The sequence below is a fragment of the Cheilinus undulatus genome, linkage group 7 (genome assembly GCF_018320785.1).
Source record: "Cheilinus undulatus linkage group 7, ASM1832078v1, whole genome shotgun sequence".
Taxonomy (NCBI): Eukaryota; Metazoa; Chordata; class Actinopteri; order Labriformes; family Labridae; genus Cheilinus; species Cheilinus undulatus.
In genome coordinates, this window is record NC_054871.1 from 18,485,486 (window position 1) to 18,512,663 (window position 27,178).

Below are 27,178 nucleotides of genomic sequence, written 5' to 3' on the forward strand. Positions count from 1 at the left end.
ATTGTAATAGGATATGTGCACTACAATCAGCAAATTTCTTTGACAAGACAGGAAATAGGATTGATTTTATCTTGCATCTTTTGTTTTCTAAACAAGTACTATACAACTGATGTCACTGAAACAATACTACTTACTTTCAAGTGGGTTTTAACATAGGATCTTTTCTGCTGATTATTAAAGTCCCTGTAAAGTACAAGTCTTTTTTTTCCAAACACACTTGATATACTGGAATAAGGTGCTGTAAACATGTGAAAACACAGAGATCTTTGTGTGAACAAAATTTGGATTAAGACCACTATGTTTTTCTCCAATTTTGTGGCTAGGTTTAATTTTGGCGGGGCAAATATAGTGCCCCATGTTGTCACAGAGTGCAATGGGGAATTACCCCATCCCCTCAACGCTACAATTATATAAAATCAGGAGAAATTTATCTAAATAGTCTGCTGTCAGCTGATGTGACTGCCTTCATTGAAAATAACCCAGCAGCAAACTACTTTGTTTTTGTTCATGAGGTAATTTTGCCAAATCTATTAGCCATGGTCGCCTACACATCATTAAAAGAATCATAACACAGAGATTTGTGACAGAAACCAGACTTCTGTCTCTGCTCTGGCACAGAGACAGGCAGCCAATAAAAGATAGAAAATACCTGAAGTGTTAATACAGGATGAGAAAATGAAACTGAGACCTTGTAGTGTCTGCCTACCATGATGTAAATGTGATTGTTTCTCTGGCAGCTTAAAAAAAGATTGAAACATGGCAGCACAGCAGACAGATGATTCTTTCATGCAGGTTGTAGCATTTTTAATATTGAGAGGACTGTCTTTCCATCAACTGGGTGGGCCTCTAGCACATTCAACTGACACTCTCACACCATCCTAGAGCAGATATTACAGCCTCATTTTTCATGATTTTGAAGCTTAATGTTATATCCTTAGAGATGATTTTCCTGTCTGAATTTGGCCTGGGGGTTCATAACACAGTGGCCTGTCTTACAAAAAACCTAAAATACTTTTTTTTTAATCACTTTACAGGGACTCTAATTGAAGATGTTTTTTCATAAAAACAGATTATGTCTTGCATTAAAGTGCAGCTCTTCATGATATTGAGATTAAAATTGGATGAAAACGCACCTATCTTTCAGTATAAAAATTGCTTTTAGATGTACAATGCAATGGTATATTTGAAAGTAATATCTAAACTTACATGAAAAAGATACGCTGAATTTAAAAAAGTAAGACATGTAATTTAAATAAAAGTGTATGATTGATGGTAACTTAAGAAATGCATATAGGTTAAACATTTTACAAACCACTGCACATTTTTATGGTTCATGAAATTATTTCCACTGAATTTCATTTCATTTCATAGTAATTGATCTAAGGGGGAAAAAAACAATTACTGTACGTGTTAGACTCACCTACTCCTGCACGTTGGGATGCAACGATTCCAACAGAATGGTCACCTTTGAAAAAAACATTCCTGTGATCTGAAGACACAGTGTAATGTCTGGACAAGTACTTTTGGATCCTTTCCAGTGGCTCTTGAGGCACAACATCTCTTTTAAACTGACTGAATGCAGTAGGAATGTAAGTGTGCTCCCTTTCAGAGCTGCAAAAGATCACCAGCCTGGAATCATGTCTAAACAGGGAATGCAGTTTCTGAAAGCACTTCTCCATTGCACAGCTTACGTCATAAGTGAGCTGGTCTGCCCAAAGCATTGTGTAAATCTTCTGGCCAATGTCACCTGGTGTGAGACACCTCCTGAGGAAAAGTTCTACTTGCTCGTGAGATGTTTCCGGGGAACACAAGAGAACCTCATCATAGCTTGGCAGTGGCTCATACTCACTAACCATGTACAAAGAGATAGTTGCTGTAAGGACATCATCACATGGGCAGATGATGAGATTTGGCTGGTTTGAGGAAAATCCTTTAGGAAGGCTTCTTCTGAGTGAGCTGTCTTTTGTCTCTGACAGCACAGGTTGTTCCCATTCGATTTCATTTTGATCTTCTACAGCAGTCATCTTTTTTAACAGCCCCCCTAAACTCCTAATGTCCAAAAGCTCATGGAAAAACATTCCCTCATTGTCCATGTAGTCATTCCACAACTTTTCCAGTTCTTTCAAACCAGCAGTCTGGACTCCATTATCTGCTGGATCATCTGCTGTTAAAGAACTCATGTTGGCTGAGGACACGTGACTTTCTTCAGGGTGGCGAAAGTGACTTTTGAAAGGAATATCATCATTCATCCTTTTGCTGGGTTCAAATTGGTCGAGAAACTTCTTCCATGTTCTCCAGACGTCAGATGTTGTGCAGTTTGGTTTTATGAAAGAGAGCATCATCAAAGCTTTGTCCTCCATTTCTACATCAACGTTGTTCCGAGTCAAAACACTGCACAGGTAGAATATTTGTTCTGCAGTGAAAAAGTTTAAGTAGTAGAAGTCTGATCTCTGTTTGTCAATGAAGTTTTGCCAGTCTTTAAGAAATAACTCCATCTTCTGGGACAATGCTGCAAGTTGTTCTACCAGATTTCCACATATTTGGATGTTATGCAGCGTCTTACAAAAGTAGATTTCCATTGTGATACATGGGCTGGTTTGAGTTTTGCAACAAATCTTTGCCTCCCAACACTTAAAGAGTGGATTCCCTGCTTCATAAAGGTCAACAAATGTTCTGGCAAGTCTTTGGACATTGTCGAACACCTACATAAAGAAAAAGAAAAAGTCAGATCAATGTTGAAAAAAGGAGATAAATAAAAACAAATATATTTAAACAATCCAGCAGTTTGAAGTAAAACATACAAACTCTCAACATCTAATTTAAATTTCATTAAAATGTATACATGGCATACAACACCTCAGCAAAGCATTCCACTTCACTCTGACTTTGTTCCCCTCTCCCAGACATGAGCATAAGCTTATTTTGCAACTCTTTCAGGTCCTCATAGGTGCATGTCATATTTCTCTCATGTCCGTCCTGAATTTGTAGCATCAGACAATTCTCCACTGTAAGCTATAAAAAGAAGCATCAAATTAAAAAATCAGGATAGCTTCCTGCAGAGGGCTTTACATGAGTGGTGCTGCAAATTACGCAAATTATTATAGGTATTCATATGAACAGTCAGTATTAATCAAGTAAGTACTGTACATACTTTTGAATTTCTTTTATAGTACATATGTCAATAAAATACCAGAATATAGATCATAGTACCAAGACACTTTTTAATAACCAAATATTCTGCACTGACAAGGTCTCTAAAATGAAAAGGCAAGGAGTTTTAAGTAGTCCTAAATAGTATATCTTTTAAATTCACAAATTTATTCATGTAATCTATAATTTATACCCTTTTCTCATTTTGGGCTTTGATGATGTACACTCCTCTTTCATTGATGGATGTAGCCAAGGAGAGAGAAGAAAATTCAACGGATCCATGACTTTCCCTGACAGTCGTTAACCATTCCAGATGGCATGCTGTATCCCGCTGAAGAAAAATGAATTAACACATAAAAAAATGAATATAAATCTGGCTGTTATTGTCTAAAGTGATAACATTATTTTCCTTAGTGGCAATTGTTATAAAGAATGTATTTATAGTCAATTATCATTTTACAAAATTGTATAAAATAGGTCTACAACTCAGACTAAATGTAGATCATCAAATGAAAGACCTTCTAAAAATTGTAAAAGGTGGCATTCATTAAGAAACTAATGAAAAGTGGTATTCATTTAAAACACTTATACAGATTCATGCAAATACACATACATTCACAAACAAAAAACAGTATGTACTGGTCATAAGAAACCTTAACAAACCCGAGTGGCATTGCTTCATAATACTGTGCGCATATTATATTTTTCAGAATTTGCATTATGTTCATCACAAAAATTACATACAAAGGTTTTTAAAAACTCTCTCTAGCATTGGCCTTGACCAAATGAAAATGTAGTAACTGTACACGTTGTCAACAAGCATGTACAGTTGCAATCAAAATTATTCAACCCCTATTGCAAATCATGTTTATTGTGAAAATGTAAAGACTATCAGCTGTTTTCAATGAACAAATCAAATAAAAGTAATTAAAATCTCACAACACAACCAATGCTTCAAGTGGTTTCCCCAAATCCAATTGAAAATGCAACTTATGACATCTCCAGTCCTAAAATGATTCAACCCCTGAACAGAATCCCTCACAACGGCTCAAATATGCAAAGCTAGTGTTGTTTCAAGAACACAAGTATCAACTAATCAAGGGATTTATTGGTTACACCAGGTTTGCTTGAGCTGGAACACATGAAGTACCTCAACATCGACAGGTTTGTTGAGTGTCATGGTTAAATGCATAAATATGGCAAAAGAATGGTCCAAAAGTTAAGAGATCACTACAATTCACAAACAAGGAACAGGACACAAAAAGATAGCGAAGGCACTGAATGTTCCTTGAGATACCGTTTGAAGCATTGTTCACAAATTCAAAGTTACAGTGGTTATACTATCTGGATGGCAGAAAAAATGAAGCTATCAATGGCTGCACCAGATATCTGAGTGGGTGGGTTGTGAAAAACCCTCAAGTGACAGCAAAAGACCTAGAGGGTTACCTACAGGGTAACAAGGACCGAGGTTTCAGTGAGTACAATAAGGTGAGTATTGAACGAAGACAGTTTCCATGCCATAATTCCAAGACACACAGCACTACTGACCCAGAAGCACAAGAAAAGTTGGCTTCAACATGCTCAAAATCATATAAATGAGCCACAGAGGTTGCTGTTCTGTGGAGGAATGAAACAAAAGTGGAACTTATTGGCCTGATGGATCAGCGGTATGTCTGGAGGACAAAGAGTGAAGCATATGCTGAAAAGAACACTGTGCCCACAGTTAAGCATGATAGTGGCTCGGTGATGTCCTGGGGCTGCTTTGCATCCTCTGGCACTGGAAATCTGCATTGGTAACTTCCAACAGGACAATGATCCCAAGCATACCTCAAATTCCACCAAGGATTGGTTGCAGAAGGAGTCCTGGAAGAATTTAAAATGGCCATCACAATCGCCTGACTTGAAAGACATAAAAAATCTCTGGTGGGATTTAAAGAAGGTGGTTGCAGCATGCAGACCCAAGAATATTACTGAACTGGAGGCCATTGTACATAAGGAATCAATCAGGAATGCTGTCAGAGGTTGGTGTCTGGCTATGCATCTTGTTTACAGGAGGTTATAAAAGCAAAAGGGTGCTCTACTAAGTACTAAAGATGCTTGCTATGAAGGGGTTGAATAATTTTAAAGCTGGAGATGTCATTCTAAGTTGTATTTTCAGTTGAATTTGGGGAAACCACTTGAGGCATTGGTTGTATTGAGCCATTTCATTGCTTTTGGTTGATTTGTTCATTGCAAACAGCTGAAAGTCTGAACATTTTCACAATATACTTGATTTGCAATGGGGGTTGAATAATTTTATCTTGTATGTAGCTCGCAAAGTAATCTTCATTTTCAAGGTAGAAAATAATTTGGTGTAGACATTTTGATGATTTGTTTTTGATTGCAATAACTACAGTGCTTAAATACTGCAGTAAATTAAAGAATAAATCTCACCAACTTCATTGGTATCTTTTTGTCATTCTCAAGTGCCTTCCACAGTTTTGACAAGGACTCCTTGAAGGCCACAAAATCAGAATTCTGTTTTAGGCCATACAACATGGATGAGTACCCAAGAACAGCATCGTGAAAACAGGCCACACGATCCACCTCCATGTCATTTTCTCCAGCATAGATGGATGCAAGGTCAACAAAAACTTTCAGCTCATTTAAATCTGCAAAAAGAAAAATCTTTGAACTGATACACATTGAGTGTCTCTATCGTTTAGACAAAAAAAAAAAAAAAAGTATCTACTATACCTTCAAGTTCTTTCTTTATCCAAGAGACAAACTTGAGGCTCTGACGAAATTCCTGAAGGCATTCCTTGCGATCATTTGTGATGTCATTCAACATCTTTTTAGCTTTTATGAAGTTCTCATCAATACAGTTCAGGCTGTTTTTCTTGAAGTCTTCTTCATTCTAAAAATAATCATTTTACAAAATTAAATTATAGACTGTATGAAACAGGATTCAAACTAATTAAATGGCTTTATTTTTAACTTAATACATATTTACTAACTTCTCACACCGTGTCCTAACTGCAGCACTGCATCACACACTCACTGTCCTTCATCCTTTAAAAATAGGCTGCTTCAGGTACATATTTATCTCCACAAACCAACTTGCAACCAGCTGTGCAATTGAGAACAGCATCCATACTGGGAAAATAGGAAAATAGGAACAGGGCAATGGTGGAAAGAACCTTGCCCTGAATTGTGCTACATTGTTTTCATACTGTGAGAACACCACAATATGAGTCAATATAATCAAGCTGTTGCTGATTCTCACTCGTGTTGTGTCCAGTTAAGACATAATGTCAGTGGTGAATGTTCCAAATGTTTTTTTTTTTTAAACCATTTCACATTTGGATCAAAATTACTTTCTTTTTTGCATCTGATTTAATAAATCATGAGAACCACCAAATCATTCTAGTCCTTAAAAAAATAATATGTATGGATGTTTCTTACCAACTCCAATATAGCTACTCTTTTATGTCCAGGTATTCAGGTTTTCCAGAAATGTAATTCTTTCCACATGGATACAATTACATAATCTCCATCTGAAGTTTTCCTCACAGATTTTCACTTTTAAATCAGGTATATAAATTTCAACTAAAACATCTTCTAAGAGCCCTTATTTAAAAAGAAATATCTAATTTTAGGACATACAGACTCTCCCTCCCTATATATATGGTGGGAAAACATACCATTTGCAGCAATTTCTCCAGTAATTTGAAGTCTCCGTCTGGACACACTGCATCCCTGATATCCATGATGATTTGGGCAGACTCCATTGCAAGATGAAGATCACGGTACTGTTTAATCTGGTCAACCCTTGTTTTGATCCATTTTCTGTCATCAGATGGATTAATTCTGCACATGATGCCAAAATCTTTTTTCAGATCTTCATAAGTTCCTTTATAGTCCTCCATGATGCTGTCTAACTCTTCCAGTAACAGCTCTCCACTCTTCAGACCATCATAAAGAGCTTTGTACTGGCTGTAGCAGCTTGTGAATATTTTGCTGTAGACCTGATCGAGAGTGTAGATTTCTTCTCCAGCAAGATGTTCAGTGTCCTCTGTATCAGACTGTTCTCTTGACAGATCTTCTACTTGGTTTGTCCAGCACATTCTGAAGAGTGCACTGTCTTTAATGACATCTACTTCTGATGCCATTTGACGAGTGCTCTCACACAGCTTAAAATAAGTGACATCAATTTCAGATGATGTCTGTCTATCAAGAGTGGAAGCATTGACCAGTTCGTTAAGATTCATCACCTCAATGTTCTGGTGAAGTTTTTTGTCCAAATCCTCAAAGTCAACTGTGGATTAAAAAAGATTTGACTCAAAATCAATGAAGATGAACAGGTCCTTCCTGCCCTTCCAACCTGACCATTACATTTTCTGTCATACAAGATCCCAGACCATCATTCTTTAGCTATCCTTGGACTTTTCCACCTTTCCTCATCACTGTCTCTCTTGCACATCTACATTCCAGTTCCCTTAAAGTCAGCCCACCAGCGCTATTTAGGAATCATTTTAAATAACATGTGGTCCTACCTTACTGTAAAGAAGGACTGGATTAGAAAAAAAATTCTCAGATTCAGATCGATTCTTTAACAAAAAAACACAATATTGATTTAGGGCTGGGCAGTCTATCGAGCATACTTGATGTATTGCAGCTTTTGCCAAGCTTGATGTATAAAATGTCTATATCATGAAGATCAAGTATAGGGGAGAGTGGGGGGATTTGTGCCAACGGGGAAGTAGTGCCACCCCTTGTTTATAGAAAATCATACAAGAAATTGGTCATGTGACCACATATCTTTGAAGAGCTATCCATTTTACTCATTCTGCATAAAAGGGATACACATAGCATGTGAGGTAAGCACATTTTAGCTCAAAAAACTGTTTTTTTGCCTTTCAAAGTAAAATTTCTATGATCAAGGTTTTTTGATTGTTGTGTCTGAACAATTATAGACAAGTTTGAAAACATTTCACACATGTTTTAGTGCTTTAGTAGGTTACACAATGAGTCTATACAGTTAGCATGATGATAGCTCTAAACTGCTGGATCATGCTAGCTTTTCAAACGGTGGGGCTGGGGTGATTTGTGCCAAAGGGCCTGGGTTAAGTTGTGCCAGTGGCACACCCACACACCCAGACCCACAGACACACCCGAACTCTGACCCCCACACAACCAGACCCAAATACCCACAAATCCAGACCCACACATGCAGACGCACACACCCAGAGACACAAATCCCAGACCAACAGACCTAGACCCTAACCCACACACCTTCTCACCCAGACCCACACACCCAGACACACACCGACACACACCCAAACAAATCCACACAACCACACACCAAGACCTACACACCTAGAACCCAGCAAAGAAGGGCCAAGAACAGGAGAAATGAAGAGATGGGCATGGCTCATCAGTGTTTGATTTACCTCCCATTTATTTAATTTAGCTAACTCTGATTTCAGTTTTGAGTTTGCACTATTATTAAAGAGCAGTTTTATTCAGTTTTTAAGTCGCCTAAGTCACAATGGGATGTTCAGAAATTGGCCTAAATCACTTTATTCGTATATGTTACTTAATTGACAGACAGCGTTCTATGTATGTCAACAGGCATCTATTGCCAAAGCCTTTTGGCCTGAAATGATTCACAAATATCATATAATGTGTACTTAGGTTTTTTTGTATTTTCCCAAAAACTAGAAAATATGACTTATGCCATTAGTTTAATAGGGGGATGATATCTAAATAAACCCTAAAAGAGTAATTTTGTATTTAATTTGTCTTGCTTTTATATACCATTACAGTTTATGAGATTAAAATGTTCTGTTTTACTTCAATAATCTTCAATAATCACTGGCACAATTTACCCTAACGTATTCTTCCTAAAGGCACAACTTAACCCGCGCCAGGGCAAGTTGTGCCACGAGACCTTTTTTTTTCCAAAAGTTATATTTCTTAAACAGATTATTTCAGATCCAAAGTTATTGTTCCCAGGGATGCACCACATCCTGAAATATATGTACATACTTAAGTTGGAGGCATTACTGTCATGACCTAACTCTAAAGTGACTTTGAGTAAAAACTGGCACAACTCCCCCCACTCTCCCCTACTGCTTCACCCATTGTCCCTGAACGCAACTCCCATAAAACAGAATGCTCACTCCCCTGCTCATTGAGAAAACTCTCCTGTGCACATGCACATTTTTGTATCAGCAGAGGTAAGAGAAGCATAGCATAGAAGAGGAAGTAAACAGACCAAAAAGGCAAGTTAGGGATGTTAAGAGACAGACAACAAGAAACAGCAGTAGCTCTTTTATCTGGCAGTGATTCAGTTTTAAAAAGGAAGACGTCAAACTAAATGCTTTAAAATATGCCACACGATGAAGCCAAGATAACCACAGCAGTAATGCAGCACATTGCCAAAGACATGACCCCACTGTGTTAGAAAAGCCAGGATTTAAAAATGCCATGGAGACACTCGATCCAAAGTATCATTTGCCTGGGCGCGGACACTTTGCTGAAAACTCCCTGCCAGAGTTGTATAGTCAAGGATGAAAGTATTGGCACCCCTGGAATTTTTCCAGAAAATATACCATTTCTCCCAGAAATTGTTGCAATTACAAATGTTTTTGGTAAACACATGCTTATTTCCTATATATTCATTGGAACAACACAAAAAGCAGAAGAAAAAAGCAAAAATTGACATAATTTTACACAAAACTCAAAAAAAGGGCCAGACAAAATTGTTGGCACCCTCTACTTAATATTTGGTTGCACACCCTTGGGAAAAATAACTGAAACCAATCGCTTCCTATAAGCATCAGCAAGGTTCTTACACCTCTCAACTGGAATTTTGGACCACTCTTCTTTTGCAAACTGCTCCAGGTCTCCCAGATTTGAAGGGTGCCTTCTTGCAACAGCAATTTTGAGATCTCTATATAGGTGTTCAATGGGATTTAGATCCGGACTCATTGCTGGCCACTTCAGAACTCTCCAGCGCTGGAACACCCATGACCGTTGACCCAGACCCAGATTTCTGACACTAGGCCCTACACTGTGGCCCAAAATCTTTTGATAGTCTCCAGATTACATAATTCCTTGCACACAGTCAAGGCACCCAGTTCCAGAGGCAGCAAAACAACCCCAAAACATCTTTGAAGCTCCACCATGTTTGACTGTAGGTACTGTGTTCTTTTCTTTGTAGGCTTCATTCTGTTTACTGTAAACAGTAGAATGACGTGCTTTTCCAAAAAGCTCTACCTTAGTCTCATCTGTCCACAAAATGTTCTCTCAGAAGGATTGAGGCTTACTCAGGTACATTTTTGCAAATTCCAGCCTGGCTTTTTTATATCTCTTTGTCAGCAGTGGGGTTCTCCTCGGTCTCCTGCCATAGCACTTCATCTCATTCAGATTACCATGTATAATCCCAGCCAACACTTTTGCACCCTGAGTCTGCAGGACAGCCTGAATTTGTGTGGAAGTTGACTGAGGATGTTTATCCACCATTCCAACTATCCTGCGTTGCATTCATTTGTCATTTTTTTCTCTTCCAACCACATCCAGGGAGATTAGCCACAGTTCAATGGGTTATAAACTTCTTGATTATATTAAGCACAGTGGACAAGGGAATTTCAAGATCTCTGGAGATGGTCTTGTAACCTTGAGACTGTTCATATTTTTCTACAATTTTGCTTCATAAGTCCTCAGACAATTCTGGGCTCTTCGTTCTCTTCTCCACGCTTGGGGTGACACACAGGCACACAACACAAAGGTTGAGTCAATTTTAATACATTCTAACTGGCTTCAGGTGTGATTTCTAGATTGCCAGCACCTGTTACTTGCCACAGTTGAGTTTAAATGAGCATCACATGTTTGAAATAAAATGATTTACCCACAGTTTTAAAAGGGTGCCAATAATTTTGTCTGGCCCTTGTGTTGAGTTTTGTTTAAAATCATGGTAATTTTGGCTTTTTTCTTCTGTTTTTTGTGTTGTTCCAATGCACATAAAAGAAATAAACATGTACACCAAAAACATTTGTAATTGCAACAATTTCTGGGAGAAATGGTGTATTTTCTGGAAAAAAATCCAAGGGTGCCAATACTTTTGTCCATGACTGTACAGGTGCATCTCAAAACATAATATGGAAAAGTTCAATATTTTTTGTCACTCTTTTCTGAAAGTGAAACCCATATATTATATAGACTTGTTACACATAGAGTGAAATATTTCAAGCCTTTAGTTCTTGAAATATTGATGATTATGGCTTACAGATAAGAAAACCCAAAATTCAGTGTCTCAAAAGAATGTTTTAAACAGAAATGTCAGGCCTCTGAAAAGTATGTTCATTTCTATGCCTTCAATACTTGGTTGGGCCTTCTTTTGCATGAATTACTGCATCAATGCGGCGTGGCATGGAGGCGATCAGCCTGTGGCACTGCTCAGGTTTAATGGAAGCCCAGGTTGCTTTGATAGCAGCCTTCAGGTCATCTGCATTGCTGGGTCCGGTGTCTCTCATCTTCCTGAGGTCAAGACCAGTTTGCTGGCCAGTCAAGCACAGTAACACCATGGTCATTGAACCAGCTTTTGGTACCTTTGGCATTGTGGGCAGGTGCCAAATCCTGCTGTAAAATGAAATCAGCATCTCCATAAAGCTTGTCAGCAAAAAGAAGCATGAAGTGCTCTAAAATGTCCTGGTAGATGGCTGCCTTGACTGTGGACTTCAGAAAACATAGTGGACCGACACCAGCAGATGCCATGGCAGCCCAAATCGTCACTGACTGTGGAAACTTCATACTGGACATCAAGCAACATGGATTCTGTGCCTCTCCACTCTTCCAGGTCCCAGAGTCTGGAGGCAGAGTGGAGAGGCACAGAATCCACATTGCTTGAAGTCCAGTGTGAAGTTTCCACAGTCAGTGATGATTTGAGCTGCCATGGCACACATTGGTGTTGGTCCACTGTATTTTCTGAAGTCCACAGTCAAGGCAGCCATCTACCAGGACATTTTAGAGACCTTCATGCTTCCTTCTGCTGACAAGCTTTATGGAGATACTTATTTTGTTTTCCAGCAGGACTGGGCACCTGCCCACAATGCCAAAGGTACCAAAAGCTGGTTCAATGACCATGGTGTTACTGTGCTTGATTGGCCAGCAAACTGGTCTGAACTGAACCCCACAGAGAATCTATGGGGTATTGTCAAGAGGAAGATGAGAGACACCAGACCCAACAATGCAGATGACCTGAAGGCCACTATCAAAGCAACCTGGGCTTCCATTACACCTGAGCAGTGCCACAGGCTGATCGCCTCCATGCCACACCACATTGATGCAGTAATTCATGCAAAAGGAGGCCAAACTGAGTATTGAGTGCATAAAAATCAACATACTTTTCAGAGGCCTGACATTTCTGTGTAAAACATCCTTTTTTTATTGATCCTATGTAATATTCTAATTTTTGGAAACAGTGAATTTTGGGTTTTCTTATCTGTAAGCCATAATCATCAACATTTCAAGGAATTAAGGCCTGAAATATTTCACTCTATGTGTAACAAGTCTATATAATATATGGGTCCCCTTTAGAAAAGAGTGACAAAAATATTGAACTTTTTCATGATATTCTAATTTTTTTAGATGCACCTGTATATGTCAGAGAGAAGACGGCCCAACATCTAACATATGTGATCCACTTTTCTACAACTACAAAGCTTGATCTCAGTCTAACAGTTCATTACATCAACAACTGGGAGTCAAAAAGTTTGTGCCTCCTTGTACCCGATGATCACACAGGAGAGCTCCTTACACAAGGTCTGAAATATGCTCTAATGTCATAGAACTTGTCAGAAACTAGTCCAGTGCGCATCAGCACGGATAACGGGAATAATGTAATCAAAGCTGTGAGCCTGGATGGGTGGACTAGGCCAGTGGTTCTCAACATGGGGGCCAATTTTTAACCCATTTTAATTCTGTTTTTAAGAAAAGGGATTTATATCTTTAAGAAGGCCATTTACTACGGCATAAACTAATAGAAAACATTTGCTTATTTGATGAGAGTGGTTATTATCCAGATTAAATATAAAATAAGATTATCACGGCGTAACTTTACAATGGACCATGATTTTGCTGACTCCATGGGCCCCCAGTTTGGCTGGGCCACAGGAAGCTCTCCCATTAATCCCCTTATGGGCTGCCTAGTCTGCACGTGGCTATTCTTGATTGTGCATGGCTGTGTTCAACCACCTTCAGGTACAGTGGGGCTCCCCGCTCTCTGGCTCCTTTATTTGAGAGGTTGCAGGCTGACAAGGTTGAGAACCTAGTTTCTATGTAGGCTTGCTTAGTGAGTAAAATAATAATTGTTTTAAAATCAACAGTAATAAACAACAGAGAAAGCAACTTTCCATACACTATAAAAGACTAGGAGTATTTCATGATTTGTTCTTTTTTTAGTAGGGCTGTCTTGCCATTATTTATTTTTATTAGTGAAAGCTTGTGAATTAAGTCTTACTTTTTTTTCAAAATAAAACAATGTGCTATATTTGACTTGATAATGAGTTCCCCCTTTCTCCATACACAGTTTAAAAAATCTAATAGAATAGTCTATTTCAATCATTTTGTGTCATTTTATGCATCATAGGGCTGAATTAAACATTATACAGCGACTTAGAGGAGATTTTAAAATATTGCAATTTTTTTGCTATATTATAAATTTAAGGCCATAATGCCCAGGCCTCTATTGATTTATACAATGCAGAGACTGATTTTTTTAATATATGAATTCTCCTTTTCCTGGGGGCCCCTCTCATTACCAGTCTGCATCAGCACCAGACCTGCATTTGTCTCTATAAGCCTTTAGACTGATTCAAGGTTTAAATTTTACACCCAGTCGTTTTATTCTGAGTATCTGGGCATGTTATCAATATGAGCTGGATATCTCTTTCTCAAACGTAAGCCTCCACCTGTACTACGCAAGCAGCCAAACCCTACAGTTGACTGGATGGAGAGCGCTTAAGCAGCAGCTGCTACAACTGGGCTGACTCACACACACAATACAGGTGATTGTCTGGGGGGCTATGGACTAGAGGAGCACTGCCTCAAACCCCGACTGTTTTGTGAAAGCCCCATATACCATGCTACAGTCAGTGTGCTTTTATTTATTTTATTACCTGTGTCTGTTTCATAGACGCACTAATTATGTCAATCCCTGGTGAAATGACGGAGCACTCAGAATGAAGAGTAACTCTAGTTATTTAGAAAGAAATGAGTAATTAACTCACATCTCATGTAGATTTTTGATAAAGTTAAAGGATAAAATACCATTCACAACCACATGCAGTGTATATGATACACAGTTCCCTCTAAAAGTATTGAAATGGTGGGCCCAATTCCTTATTTTTTCGCTGTAGACTGAAAACATTTGGGATTGACATAAAAAGATGAATATGAGACAAGAGATCAAAATTTCAGCTTTAATTTCCAGATAATTACGTCTGGATGTGATACACAACTTTGAAGATAGCACTCTTTGTTTAAACCCACCCATTTTTCATGTGAGCAAAGTATTGGAACATATGACTGACAGGTGTGTTTTATTGCCAAGGTGTGTCCAATGACATTGATTATTCACGCAATAAATAGTTTTGAATCTTTACACTCAGTTTCAGATTTGGTGTTGCCTGTGTGGACTGCATTTAGGGTTAGAGATGTAAACCTTCCTGGCATCTGCTTGCATATGAGCACTCTGTGTGGTGGGCTGTCTAGCTGGTAATGTGTAATGTCCTTTCCTGCATATGTATTCAGTGCTTCTCTTGCAGTATGGAAGCTGGAATTGCCAGTGTTACTGTATGAACTCTTATGATGTCGGATGCTCTCAGGCACTTTATATAGTATTACAGACTCTGTGTTTTATTCTTAAACCTTGATGTTTGTACGTGTTTGAGCTGTGTATGTTGCAACTGTGAAGCTGAGAGAACATGGAAAATCAATCAGAGCCATTGCAAAATCATTGGCCATAGCCAGTACAACCATTTGGAATGTCCTAGAGAAGAAAGAAACCATTGGTGTACGAAGTAATAGGTGTCGAATGGGCAGACCAAGGAAAACAGCATCAGCTGATGACAGAAAAATGGTGAGAGCTGTAAAGAAAGACCCTAAAACAACTGTTAGTGACATCAGCAACAACCTCCAGAGGACAGGAGTGAAGGTATCATAATTTACTGTTCACAGAGGACTTCATGAACAAAAGTACTGAGGCTAGACCAGATGATGCAAACTATCCATTAGCAAGAAGAGAGGCCAGACTGGAATTTGCCAAAAAGTACAGAGACCAACCTAAAACATTCTGAGACAAAGATTTATGGACTGATGAGACACGATAAACCTTTACCAAAGTGACGAAAAGGTTAAAATTTCAAGAAAGGATCTGCGGCTCATGATCTCAAACATACAAGCTCATCTGTGAAACACAGTGGATGTAATGTCATGGCTTGGTTTGCATGGCTTCTTCTGGTATGGGCTCATTAATCTTCACTGATGATGTAACACATGATGGCAGCAGCAAAATGAACTCAGAACTCTACAGAAACATTTTGTCTGCCAATTTAAAGAAAGATGCAACCAAACTGATTGGGAGATCCTTCATCATGCAGCAGGATAATGACCCAAAACACTGCCAAAACCACAACAGAGTTCATCAGGGGCAATAAGTGGAGGGTTTTAGACTGAGAGCTCAGAGCTTCATGGAATGGGTTTCCATGGCCAAGCAGCAGTATCCAAGCCATACATCACTAAGTGCAATGCAAAGCGTGGGATGCAGTGGCGTAAAGCATGCTGCCACTGAACTCTAGAGCAGTGGAGACGCATTCTCTGGAGTGATGAATTGCGTTTCTCCATCTGGCAATCTGATGGACAAGCCTGGGTTTCGCGGTTGCCAGGAGAACGGTACTTGTCTGACTACACTGTGCCAAGTGTAAAATTTGGTGGAGGGGGGATTATGGCGTGGGGTTGTTTTTCAGGAGCTGGGCTTGGACCCTTAGTTCCAGTGAAAGGAACTCTGAATGCTTCAGCATACCAAGAGATTTTGGACAATTCCATGATTCCAACTCTGTGGGAACAGTTTGGGGATGGCCCCTTCCTGTTCCAACATGACTATGCACCAGTGCACAAAGCAAGGTCCATAAAGACATGGATGAGAGAGTTTGGTGTGGATGAACTTGACTTGCCTGCACAGAGTCCTGACCTCAACCTGATAGAACACCTTTGGGATGAATTAGAACCAAGACTGAGAGCCAGGCCTTCTTGTCCAACATCAGTGTGTGACCTCACAAATGCGCTTCAGGAAGAATGGTCAAAAATTCCCATAAACACACTCCTAAACCTTGTGGAAAGCCTTTCCAGAAGAGTTGAAGCTGTTGTAGCCGCAAAGGGTGGACCGACCTCATATCAAACCCAATGGATTAAGAATGGAATATCACTTAAGTTTATATGTGAGTTAAGGCAGGTGAGTGAATACTTTTGGCAATATAGGGTAAGTTGTGCATCAGATGCAGATGTAAATACCTGGAAATACAAGCTGAAATGTTGATCTCTTATCTCATATTCATGTTTTTGTTTCAAACCCATATGTTTTCAGTATACAACAAAAACTGCCTACGGACAGTAGGCAGTAGTGTATGACGGAGGAACAGGTAAAGTAGAAACTGTCACAGTTTACTACAGATACTTATTGAGCACCATACTGCACGCACTATGTCTGAAAATGTGTAGTGTGAGAATCTATTTTAATGATTATCACTGCAACTACCACATTGTAAACATTATAACTTTAGTGTAATTATATCATAGACTTACTCGAACTAAGTAGCAATTCATGAAATGTAATAATTTTTATTTTTATTCATTTAACAATAAGCGATTCAACTTGCACTTACAATAAGGGACTTATCTCTGCCTTAAAACAAAACACATTGGAGCCTGGCAGCTCTGCTCCACTAAGGGCCCAGCAAAACTCAAAAGAGGATTTCAGGCTGCATTTTAGATAAATACTACTAGTTTAGGGTCAATTTTTAATTTAAACCCTGATATTTTTAATAATGTGGAACATTCTTTGTAGTATTTCCAACTTTAAGTTTTTGTAACTAAAATACCACTACATTAATCAATGTTGGATTGGATCAGCTCGAATCGAATTGAATCAAACTAGGACACTGTGAATCGAAATTAAATCTATTCAGGCAATCAATGGCAATCTCAGCCCTAATGTCAAGTAGTATGACTCTAGTAGTAACTTTGGTCACTGTTTTCAACCTTTAATAGAACACCCTAGTAATAGAATTCCATATCCTGACTTTACAAGTTTTTATTTTTCTATCAGCACCCTATTAAGAGTTCTGAATGGTGAGCCTATGTGTGGCAGTGAGTAGGGCTGATATGTACACCATGCCACTCAGAGAGACCAGTGCCACTATCAAGCCCATTATTAAGCTGTTTTATACTCTGTTCTTCTTGCAAGTGCATATGTTATTGATAACTGATACTTTAACATCATAAAAACTCCTAATTAAACAAAAATTACAATGATAAAAAATGTCATTACAGTGTTGACACTGCCACTGTTATCCTTATTATATCATATCCTGCCTCCTGAGAGCCTTTAGCCTGACTGAAATACTCAGGACATCTCTGGAGTCTATAACAAAATTCATACTGTCAGATGAATACCATTTTATAAGTTAACAGTGGATTTTCTTCAGAGTGTGCAAACAAAAATAACTGCATTAAAAATAATGAAATCGCACCATGTCTTTATCCTACAAATAGGTTTTGGAAATAAAATTGGGATATTTACTGTATATATATATATATTATATATTTATTTGTTTTCTTAGTTTCTGCCTACCTTTGACACGATTTGGAAGCTCCTGACAGATATGTACAAGACTCTTGACCAGGTCCTTCTCACTTTGGATGGCATCTGCTTCATCTTTTCTCCGTCTCAGCAATCTTCTTGTGTTTCTGTCATCTTTACAACGATCATCATCACAGAGTCCATCTAGAGGTAAAGAAAAATTTTATGAAAACAAATACAGGGATGAATTTATAATGCCAAGTTTATTGTAGAATAGCCTTCACCTGTAGGCAATTATCATAATTATGATTAATATACAGTGCTTAACAAATTTATTAGACCACCACCCAAAGTAAGGTTTATGCCACAGCTGCCCTAAATTAACAGCATTGGTAAAAATTGGTAAAACCCAAATCCTTTTTTATGTTTCTGTAATGGTTAATACACCAATATGTAGAAGCACTTCAACCGAAATTATATTTTTAATGCTAAAATAGAATTATTATTGTTATCCATGAATTTTCAAATTTACTGATTTACAAAAAAACTGAAAAAATAGTAAAGCACATTATTATTTCTTGATTAATATGTCAAATTAGAGTGATTTACTTGCATTCATGAGCAGAAAAATTATTTTTAGTGGTTGAATGTTATGCTTGATTAATTTCTGACTCCTCAGAGAAGCCCAGTGAGCCGGCTCAAATTTGGGTATAAAAAGGTGAATTCAGTTTGAAATTCCTCATTCCTGTTCAAAATGGTAAAATGTGAAGAGCTCACTGAAAACGAAAGAGTCCACATTAAAGCACTTCATGATGCTGGATGGTCTCAAAGGCAGGTGGTCTAATAAATTTGTTAAGCACTGTACATTTAATAATTTTACCAAGGTGAATTTGAAAGAAAGAAAGAAAGAAAGAAAGAAAGAACTGTCAGGAGAAATACTGAAAAAATATCCTCCCTGAGAATCTAAGATCTCACTTCATCAGTGTGTGTATGCTGCCTGTCAATTTATTTCTTTGTTATGTATAACATGAGAATTTTATACATCTAGACATTTCAGCACAAAAAAAAATTGGCATAGAAAGCTTGCAGAATGTTTTAAACTTTTCTATTTGTGTCTCTCAACATTATTTTAAATATCACATAGCTCATAATGTGTTGTATTTGGGATTTCTGTTTGGAAAAATAATTTGAAATTCTGTCTTTCCTGAAGACAGGAATTTAACCAATGCTGTGGAGTGGAATAATTTTATTTCTGGCAATCTTTAAATGCATAAATTAATTGATCAATTTTTATGTGGATGTTACAGCTAAATCTTATTTAAATCATGATCTTCAGAATAGACAATGAAACATCATTTACCTCTGTTTTGAATGTCTTTTTACCATGAATTCGTAGCCCAGTGAGACCTTTGTTTAGATGAATTGCTTTGATATTATGTACCTTGATCGCAGCACAAACACATACTTACGACATTTTTATAAAATGAAATACATTGAAATTGCACCTACATTAAGTGGATTCAACCCACTGTGAAATGTTAAAAGTATTTCCAACCTTCTTTCAATACACAAGAGCAACTTAATTACAATGAAAAGATAACTTTATTTTGTTACTGATGTTACAGCCATACAGGGCTTGATGTTAACTTTTTTGCTCACTGGCCACTGTGGCTACTTGTTTTAGAAAAGTTACTAGCCACCGAGCATTTCCACTGGTCACAATTGTGTTGATTGGAAACTATGTGTTACACACCAAATTGGGTATGTCTGGTATGAGATGAAACATATACTCTATTTCCTTCTTTAATGGATACCAAGTTTATACTATTATTAAAACATTGTCTTTTAATTAACTTTATTCAAAAAATCTGAAATGCAGTTGGTTTCATCTAATTCTCACTTAGACAAATATCCACCAGAGAATGCTCAGGTTGTGACACTGATAAGTTCCACTGGCAAAAGTGGCTGGTTGAAGTCAATCTGGTACCTGCCACAGCTGAAATCCACCTGCATTTCCACCTGCTAGTTGGCTGGTGTAAATGTCAAGCCCTGCAGCCATATATAAGCTGGTTAAAAACTGTTAAAATTAGGTCTTGGATATGAAGCACAGATTTCAATTTGTTTTCAACCAAATTTTAAGATTGATATTGTTCACTTGGCATTCCTGTTTTATTGCACATGTGCAGCTCTGTGTCCTCCCCTGCAGTGTTGAGTGTGTATGAGTGTGTCTCTGTAGGTGTGTCATGGTAATAAGGTACTGATGTAGGTGGCTGTGGCTGAATGGGTCATTCACAAAGAAGTTGCTGCTGCCTGATTTAACCAGTCTTCTCTCCCCTTCACTTCCAAAGAAGCCAGCAGCTCTGTCTGACCTGAAGCTTTGGCTTTTGTAAGTTTGTGATCCGTGTGATTTGATTACTTTGACTTTGGGGTGAGATCTGATAACATAGAGCACTGTTACCGAGAGTAAACTCCATAGAGAGCTGCATAACGCGAAACATGGCGACTGTAGGCATGTCAGTACATGACTTTTGTCGTTTTTGAAAAGGAAACAACTCAGTGCTGTTGTTATTTTAACAAAAAAATGTCGTCAAGTTCTGATAAAAACGTATACTTCAGCAGCATCCATGCTTATGTCTTCCGCCATAAATAAACTTGAAGGTGCATCCATAAACTGTAACAAGTCATACAAGATGAAAAATATTTGTTTATGGATCACTTCACTTTAAGTTGTACACACAACCCCACTCACACTGTGATAATTCATGATTACTCTAATTCAATACAACTGAGAAAGACCTATCTAAATTTCTGTTAAATTAAACCTTCATACTGGTATAAAAGTATATAAAATGTAATGGTAATCTAACTTGAAAGATGTATGGAAAGAACCGGAAGAAGAGTAATATGACCTTAAACATGAACAGATAAAAAGAATTCAAAATTTAAGACAAACAACTGCAAGACAATAATTACATTTACCTATTTTCAGCAAGTCAACAAACTCGCGGTCTTTCAGGAAGATTTGGTTTAAAGTTTTCATCTGGATCTCTCCACTGAAGAACTTTTTGGTCACAGATTTAAAAGCCGAACTTGTCAGAATCATTTTGGTTTGTGCTTCATCTGACAGTCGATCAATCAGCCATCCTCCTCTTCCTAAGAAAAAAATCAAAGCAAAAAAAAAAAAAAAGAAAAAAAAACTTGAACTAAAAACATTTTCCTAGATATGGGTACTTAAGAAAATGCAAGAGCAGATGATCCACAAAGTTTACAATACACAGCCAAGCCAGCATTCATTTTTTTCTTTAATAATTATACATACACACACACACACACACACACACACACACACCCACACACAGTGACCATAATTCGGCCAGGAATCGGGGTTTTAATGCTGTGAACAGAGCCACAAGAGACAGAATTCTATGTCATTCTAATATCATTATGTTTAACAAGAATTTACCTGTCATTTGAAAGATAGTTTTTGCCATAGGCCAGTTGATTAGGTGCTCAAATATTAAGTCCTCTCCTTCAGTGTCATGCCCATTTGCATCTTTGGGCCACGTCTTCAGCACAACAATAGACATCAGCTTCCCAAACTTTGTGATATCGTGTTTCCTCATCAGCTCTGAAACAGCTCTGCGGGAATTATCCTAATTTAAAAAAAGAGAAAGTTAAACCATGCCTTAAATGTACGTACTCTTAATTGCACCATCACCAGAACACACTTGTAAATTTCACATCCAGTATTTGTTAAAGAAGTGCAAAGGAAGAGCTTGTAATCCTGAAGAATTGAGGAATTAACCTTGTACAGTAAAAACGATACCTGGCAAATGGCTTCAGTAGCCTCTGATGCACATTTCTCCATTGCACTGCATAGCAATGGGCTTGTCTTGCTCAGTTCTTCCATCTTGTTAGAGTATATTCCAATTTGATCAACTGGTTTTTCCTACCACACAAGAATATTTTTTTTAGTTTTCTCTTTATTGCAAATGTAAACTGTTTACACACAATCCCCAAAACTATCTTACTTTCTTTAGTTTTCCTTCAAAATCATCCATGAAGGTCATCCTCCAAGACTCTGTGTGTTTTTCATGACTAAAGGATAGTGAGAGTAACCTCTCCCATACCTACAATTAGAGACATAGTTGAATCAATTGACTAAAAATTGTGAACTGCACTAAAAAAATAATAACTGAATGTAAAAAAGCAACAGAAAAAACATAATACATACATTAGTGCTATTCATTGTATTAGTTACCTTGACCTCACAGGGAACAGTGAACTCTACATGAGCCCATGCAGTAAGTAGTTTACTTCCAAAGGTAGTTCTACGCCATTTCCTTATTGTTTCCACTGTGTCCCAAAATAGTTCGTCTTTAATTTTCTCTGTTGACTGGAAGTGTAGTTGTTAGTTAGTTGTAAGTAGTTTACTATACGAAAGCATGTTGAATTTCTTATATATATATTAAAGAAAACTAATTTTCTCCATATAGGACAGATTAAATTTAAGAATAAAGATACTGTTGTTCACTAATTGATGTATTTTAGGCCCTGACTGTGGCTTTGTATTAAGATACGAAAGTAATGGCTCTTCAAGAGAGAATTTCACCTAGGAATCAATGTGGTTGTATACCTTGGCAATCTGACAGAATAGATCAAGGAAGTCAAGAGGAACATCACAGTATTGTGGATCAGTTAAGTGACGGCAGATAACCTCAAGCAGCCTTCCTGTAGTTTTCAAGCAACTCTCTCCATACTGGTCATCAAAACTAAAAAAAACATATTCATGGTTGTTCCGTAAGCATAAAGTTTGATGGCAACATACAGTAGATAGAAAAACTAAGAAACATGACTGCACTGTCTCTGTGTACCAGGGACATGTGCAAGGTATTTTTCTTATTCTACCTTTGAGTGTGGTTACTTAGTTTGCTGATGAGATGAGATGCCAATTCTTTCAAAGCCTGTAATCAGAAAAATCAAATACATTTGAAATTTAATACACAAAGTACTACTGTAGCTAAAGCAGTGATACAACAGAAGAGGTCTCCTCAACTCTCCTCTCCTCTAGGTCCTAAGTAAAAAGACCTGCCCTCTAGCTGCCTTATACCACATTATATATTCTTTGCCCACTGTATCTGTCTGCTATTTCATGCTGAGAGGTGAGGTTATTTTGATACCAACCTATGTTTATTCATCAGTCTCTTTCTCTCTCTTTCTGTATATGTATACATACCTTGTAGTTTGTGAATGTTATTTCAAGTTTTACACTGAGGTGCTGAAGTAGGTCTAGGAGCTCCACTTGCGCACTTTCTATGAAGCTTTTCAAATCATCCAAACGGAGCAGAAACATCCAAGATCGCACAAGAAGACGATCAATGTATGCCAGGTGTACATGCTCTTTCATGATCTGGATTATGCTCCTTCATTGACATCCAAGAGTGAATTTGAGGGACCAAGGAATAAAGAACAAACAACAGGATATTTCAAAGGTGTGAGGTGAGAAAAAATGAACAATAAAATGCATTTCAATAAGGGGTTTTAAAAGTTAAATAATAAATACAAAAACAATACTTGACCTAGATTAGTGACTCCGTGGAGTCTTATCTGGTTGCCACTTTCACCCAAAACATTGGTTTAATGCAATAAAAAGATTGGGGTAATCAAATTGGATTTATAATTAACCAGTGGTTTCACAATTTCTGGGTATTTCAGTAAAATATTCAACCAGTCATTTCTGAAATTCTGGTCACATTAATATGAAAACCATCTTTTTTGAGACTAAAGATGTACTCCAGAGATTTTCAAATGGCTCAGTGCATATGCCCAATTCTTAACGTGTGATAACATATTTTTTTACCTTGCGTAACTGTCCCTTGTTCCTTTGCCCCCCTTTAAGCATGTCCAGGAGTCAAACTGTGGATTGGACACTGGTGGAACTGGCTCAAATGGCTTGCTTTCTCCTCTTAGCAGATGAATCAGAGGGATGACCAAGAACCATTTTTCAACATTGTGTTTTTCAGCATTGTTGCAGAGTTGCTCAACAGCATCTGCAATTCTACAAGAAAAAAGGAAACTTGATTATTTTCATAGTTGAACTGTGTCTAGCTTTATTTTTAGTCATTTCATATTGTTGGAAACTGAGATTTGTTGGAAATGTTCTTTTCAAGGTTCATCTTTATAGTTTTCTTACAACCCCACTGAAGTCTTCAACCAGAGGAAACACTGATTTAGTTTATAATTCTGTAAATAGAGGGCATTTGCTAGGTGAATGTTTGCATTTTTCCATTTGTGTCTCTCAACATTATTTTAAATATCACATAGCTCATAATGTGTTGTATTTGGGATTAATGTTTGGAAAAATACGTTGAAAGTCTGTCTTTCCTTGATACAGGAATTCAACCAACGCTGTGGAATGGTTTTGAACAAATCTTTTTTTTTTTTTTACTTTTAAACTTAGAAAAAGATCTCTCTAGGTGTCACCTTAGTCTATTTTTTAAAACTGTAATTAATTCAAGACAAAGTTAAGACCTACAACTCAACCCTGAGTGTGATACTGCTTTTATACAAATTTTACAGAGGAAAAATAGGAGTAGAAATTAGGGCTGGGCAATTAATCACAACACAGATTAAATCACAATATGGCCTGTTGCAATTTTCAAATCACAGAAGGTACAATATTTCTTTAACCTGAAATTTGAGGCAAAATACCACTTTACACCTTTTTTTTGCAGCAGAGATGTTATACATTACATATCATGCAATCATTCAAGTGACATTTTTTTAGAATAGCCTACAAAAAAAATCCTACTTTCTTCATTTTTTTGTACATTTCTATTATTGAATATGAGAATGGTATAAAAATGACCACTCCTTCAATACAATAATTCATATCCAATTTGGAATATGTGGCAAAATCAGCACAAGTAGTTATTTTTTCAAAATCGTTTAGCCCTTGTTTAATCTAATATTGTGTTGGTTATAGTATAGAATGATTTATTGCTTGTGTTTGTTAGAAGTAACATACGATGAAGAACTTCAGAAATAATTGCATATTAAATCGTAACATTGGGGGGGAAAAAAATTACAATTACATTATTTTCCCAAATTGTTCGGCCCAAGTAAAAATCAACAACATATAACTCTACTTACTTTACTAGTTCCACAACTTAACTATAACTAGACTGTTGTCAAGTAAACCAAATATTCTACTGCACTCCTAATACTATGTGTCCATGGTTAGCAATATTCAACTGTGTAGTCGGAAGGTTTACTTGAATGCTGAAATAGATTTTATCTTGAGGACAGCGAAATTAAAGTCTGTCGTGAGATTCTGAGGAATTGGATAGATCAATAGAGAAAAACATTGTCAGCTGTAAATGAGGCAAAGTGAAACATATTGTGAAATGTCTGAGTGATGCTGTTCTCCTACATTGTCCCTCATGGAACGCCTCTTTTGAATACACAGTCAAAAGTAACTGTTAATTATGTCTTTCAGTAATATTTTTTTAATTACCTGCTTCTATCTGGTAAAGGGCTCAAAAAGGCTTCCCAGAAAGGTTTGAAGTGGTGTGGTGGCTTCTTTGGCAAGCAAAGAAGATCACACAGACTGGAAAGCTGATGTTTCATGTCCTCTCCCAGATACTCCCTGTAAATGATCAACCTAACAACTCCAGCATGAAGAGGTGGTAATATGCATTCTCCTTTCCTTCCAGACCTGGGATTGAGGTTTTCATCAAGAGAATGTTTGAGAAGATTTTTCACCTAGAAAAAGGTAAGATTACATTATGATGGTAAATTGTCAATGGAAACATTTTCATTTAATCAATTCATCTCTGATTTTAGTAGACCATGAATTTACCTCTTCAGTACCGTACTGTATTCCCCATGATCTTTCCATGCCATCATGAAGTATGGGATTGCTGTATGTAAAAAAGAACTGTCGCAGCAGGATAAAGAAGTTGTCCACGTTTGGTCCATTCCAAGATGAGAGAAGGTCAAAAATGATGTTCAGCATCGCACTGCCCGCTAGGTCTCTCCCTTTCATTACCAAGTCTTTAGTCCCTGACCAGAACCCCTTCTTCAGTTCGGAATGGATCATGTCATCATATTGGTGCCATTCCCCTTGAGATTCCAAAAAAATAAAAATAATAATTAATGGAAATGTTTTATGTTACAATAAGAAAAGGAGCCTCATGACTCTCTCTCTATCTCTCTATCTATCTATCTATCAAGTCATGCTTAAATCTGGGCTTCATGGACAACAGCTTCTGTACATGGGGTGTATGGACACAACCCCTAGCAGACACTTATCACTGTAAAGCTGAATGGACACAGATAAACAACTATGTCGCGAGACAATCTGACCAGGCGTCCAAGTACATGTATGTAATCTATTGTTTGAAAGTCAGAATATGTCCCAGCTGTAAGCAATCATTTCCCCCCTTTGTGGAACTGAATCAGCTTTTCAGTATCATCCTGTTTTTCAGTCAGAAAATGCATCCTTGGAGGCATGACTGAAATGCTATTTCATGTTAATTTTTCAGTCTAAAGTTTTCCTGTTAGACTAAAAAGCAGTGAACTACTAGAGACCAATATTTATCCAACTGATAAGCCTTTAATGTTGAGTCTGAAAACATGAAGTTGCTGTTGACGGTAAGTATGGAGAAACAACTCTTATTTACCTTCATGTGTTAGAAGTTCCTCTCTGATTGTCAGGCACCTGTTTACAATTTGATTTCCATCTTTGTTGTAGAGGGTCTCGTACATTTCCTTGTTGCCTTGTTTACTGTTCTTGCAGATTAAGTACTTGTAGGGTATGCTATGATGTACTAGGGTTTTGGAGACCCTAGTCTGACCTACAACAAGATATCGTTTGTCTCCCAGTTTCCTGTGAAACAGCAATAATCACAGAATTATGAGAGGGAAAGATATGACAAACTTTTTTCAAACACATGCACACACACACACACACACACACACACATAAAAAATAAACCATACGTAGTAAAGTTCATTTCTGTGATGACTCCCCATTGTCCTGACGAGTTTTTAGACATTAGGAAAATCTTATCATCTGGATCCAAATCTTTTGAAGTGACAGCATGGAAGTACACAGGTATGGACTCACTTCTTGGTAAGCTGGGAAAGAGACAATGGAATGTCATATAACAAAACATTTCCTTTG

At 37.5% G+C, this 27,178-nt stretch overlaps 1 protein-coding gene across 2 annotated transcripts in view; it reads right to left on the reverse strand.

Moving 5' to 3' along the window:
• LOC121512013 (E3 ubiquitin-protein ligase rnf213-alpha-like) overlaps positions 1-27,178 on the reverse strand; it is a 75,788-nt gene that overhangs the window by 44,152 nt on the left and 4,458 nt on the right. For both annotated transcript variants that reach the window (XM_041790958.1, XM_041790957.1), the window contains exons 6-25: positions 26,995-27,132; positions 26,677-26,882; positions 25,854-26,116; positions 25,509-25,756; positions 23,853-24,050; positions 23,229-23,415; positions 22,901-22,956; positions 22,629-22,764; positions 22,254-22,388; positions 22,024-22,122; positions 21,819-21,941; positions 21,456-21,645; positions 20,972-21,145; positions 18,044-18,196; positions 6,834-7,447; positions 5,887-6,046; positions 5,584-5,801; positions 3,344-3,481; positions 2,857-3,012; positions 1,421-2,702 (exon numbers count right to left, since the gene is read on the reverse strand). In XM_041790958.1, coding sequence (XP_041646892.1) covers positions 1,421-2,702; positions 2,857-3,012; positions 3,344-3,481; positions 5,584-5,801; positions 5,887-6,046; positions 6,834-7,447; positions 18,044-18,196; positions 20,972-21,145; positions 21,456-21,645; positions 21,819-21,941; positions 22,024-22,122; positions 22,254-22,388; positions 22,629-22,764; positions 22,901-22,956; positions 23,229-23,415; positions 23,853-24,050; positions 25,509-25,756; positions 25,854-26,116; positions 26,677-26,882; positions 26,995-27,132 — 4,874 coding nt within the window. The remainder of the gene's footprint in view (positions 1-1,420; positions 2,703-2,856; positions 3,013-3,343; positions 3,482-5,583; positions 5,802-5,886; positions 6,047-6,833; positions 7,448-18,043; positions 18,197-20,971; positions 21,146-21,455; positions 21,646-21,818; positions 21,942-22,023; positions 22,123-22,253; positions 22,389-22,628; positions 22,765-22,900; positions 22,957-23,228; positions 23,416-23,852; positions 24,051-25,508; positions 25,757-25,853; positions 26,117-26,676; positions 26,883-26,994; positions 27,133-27,178) is intronic.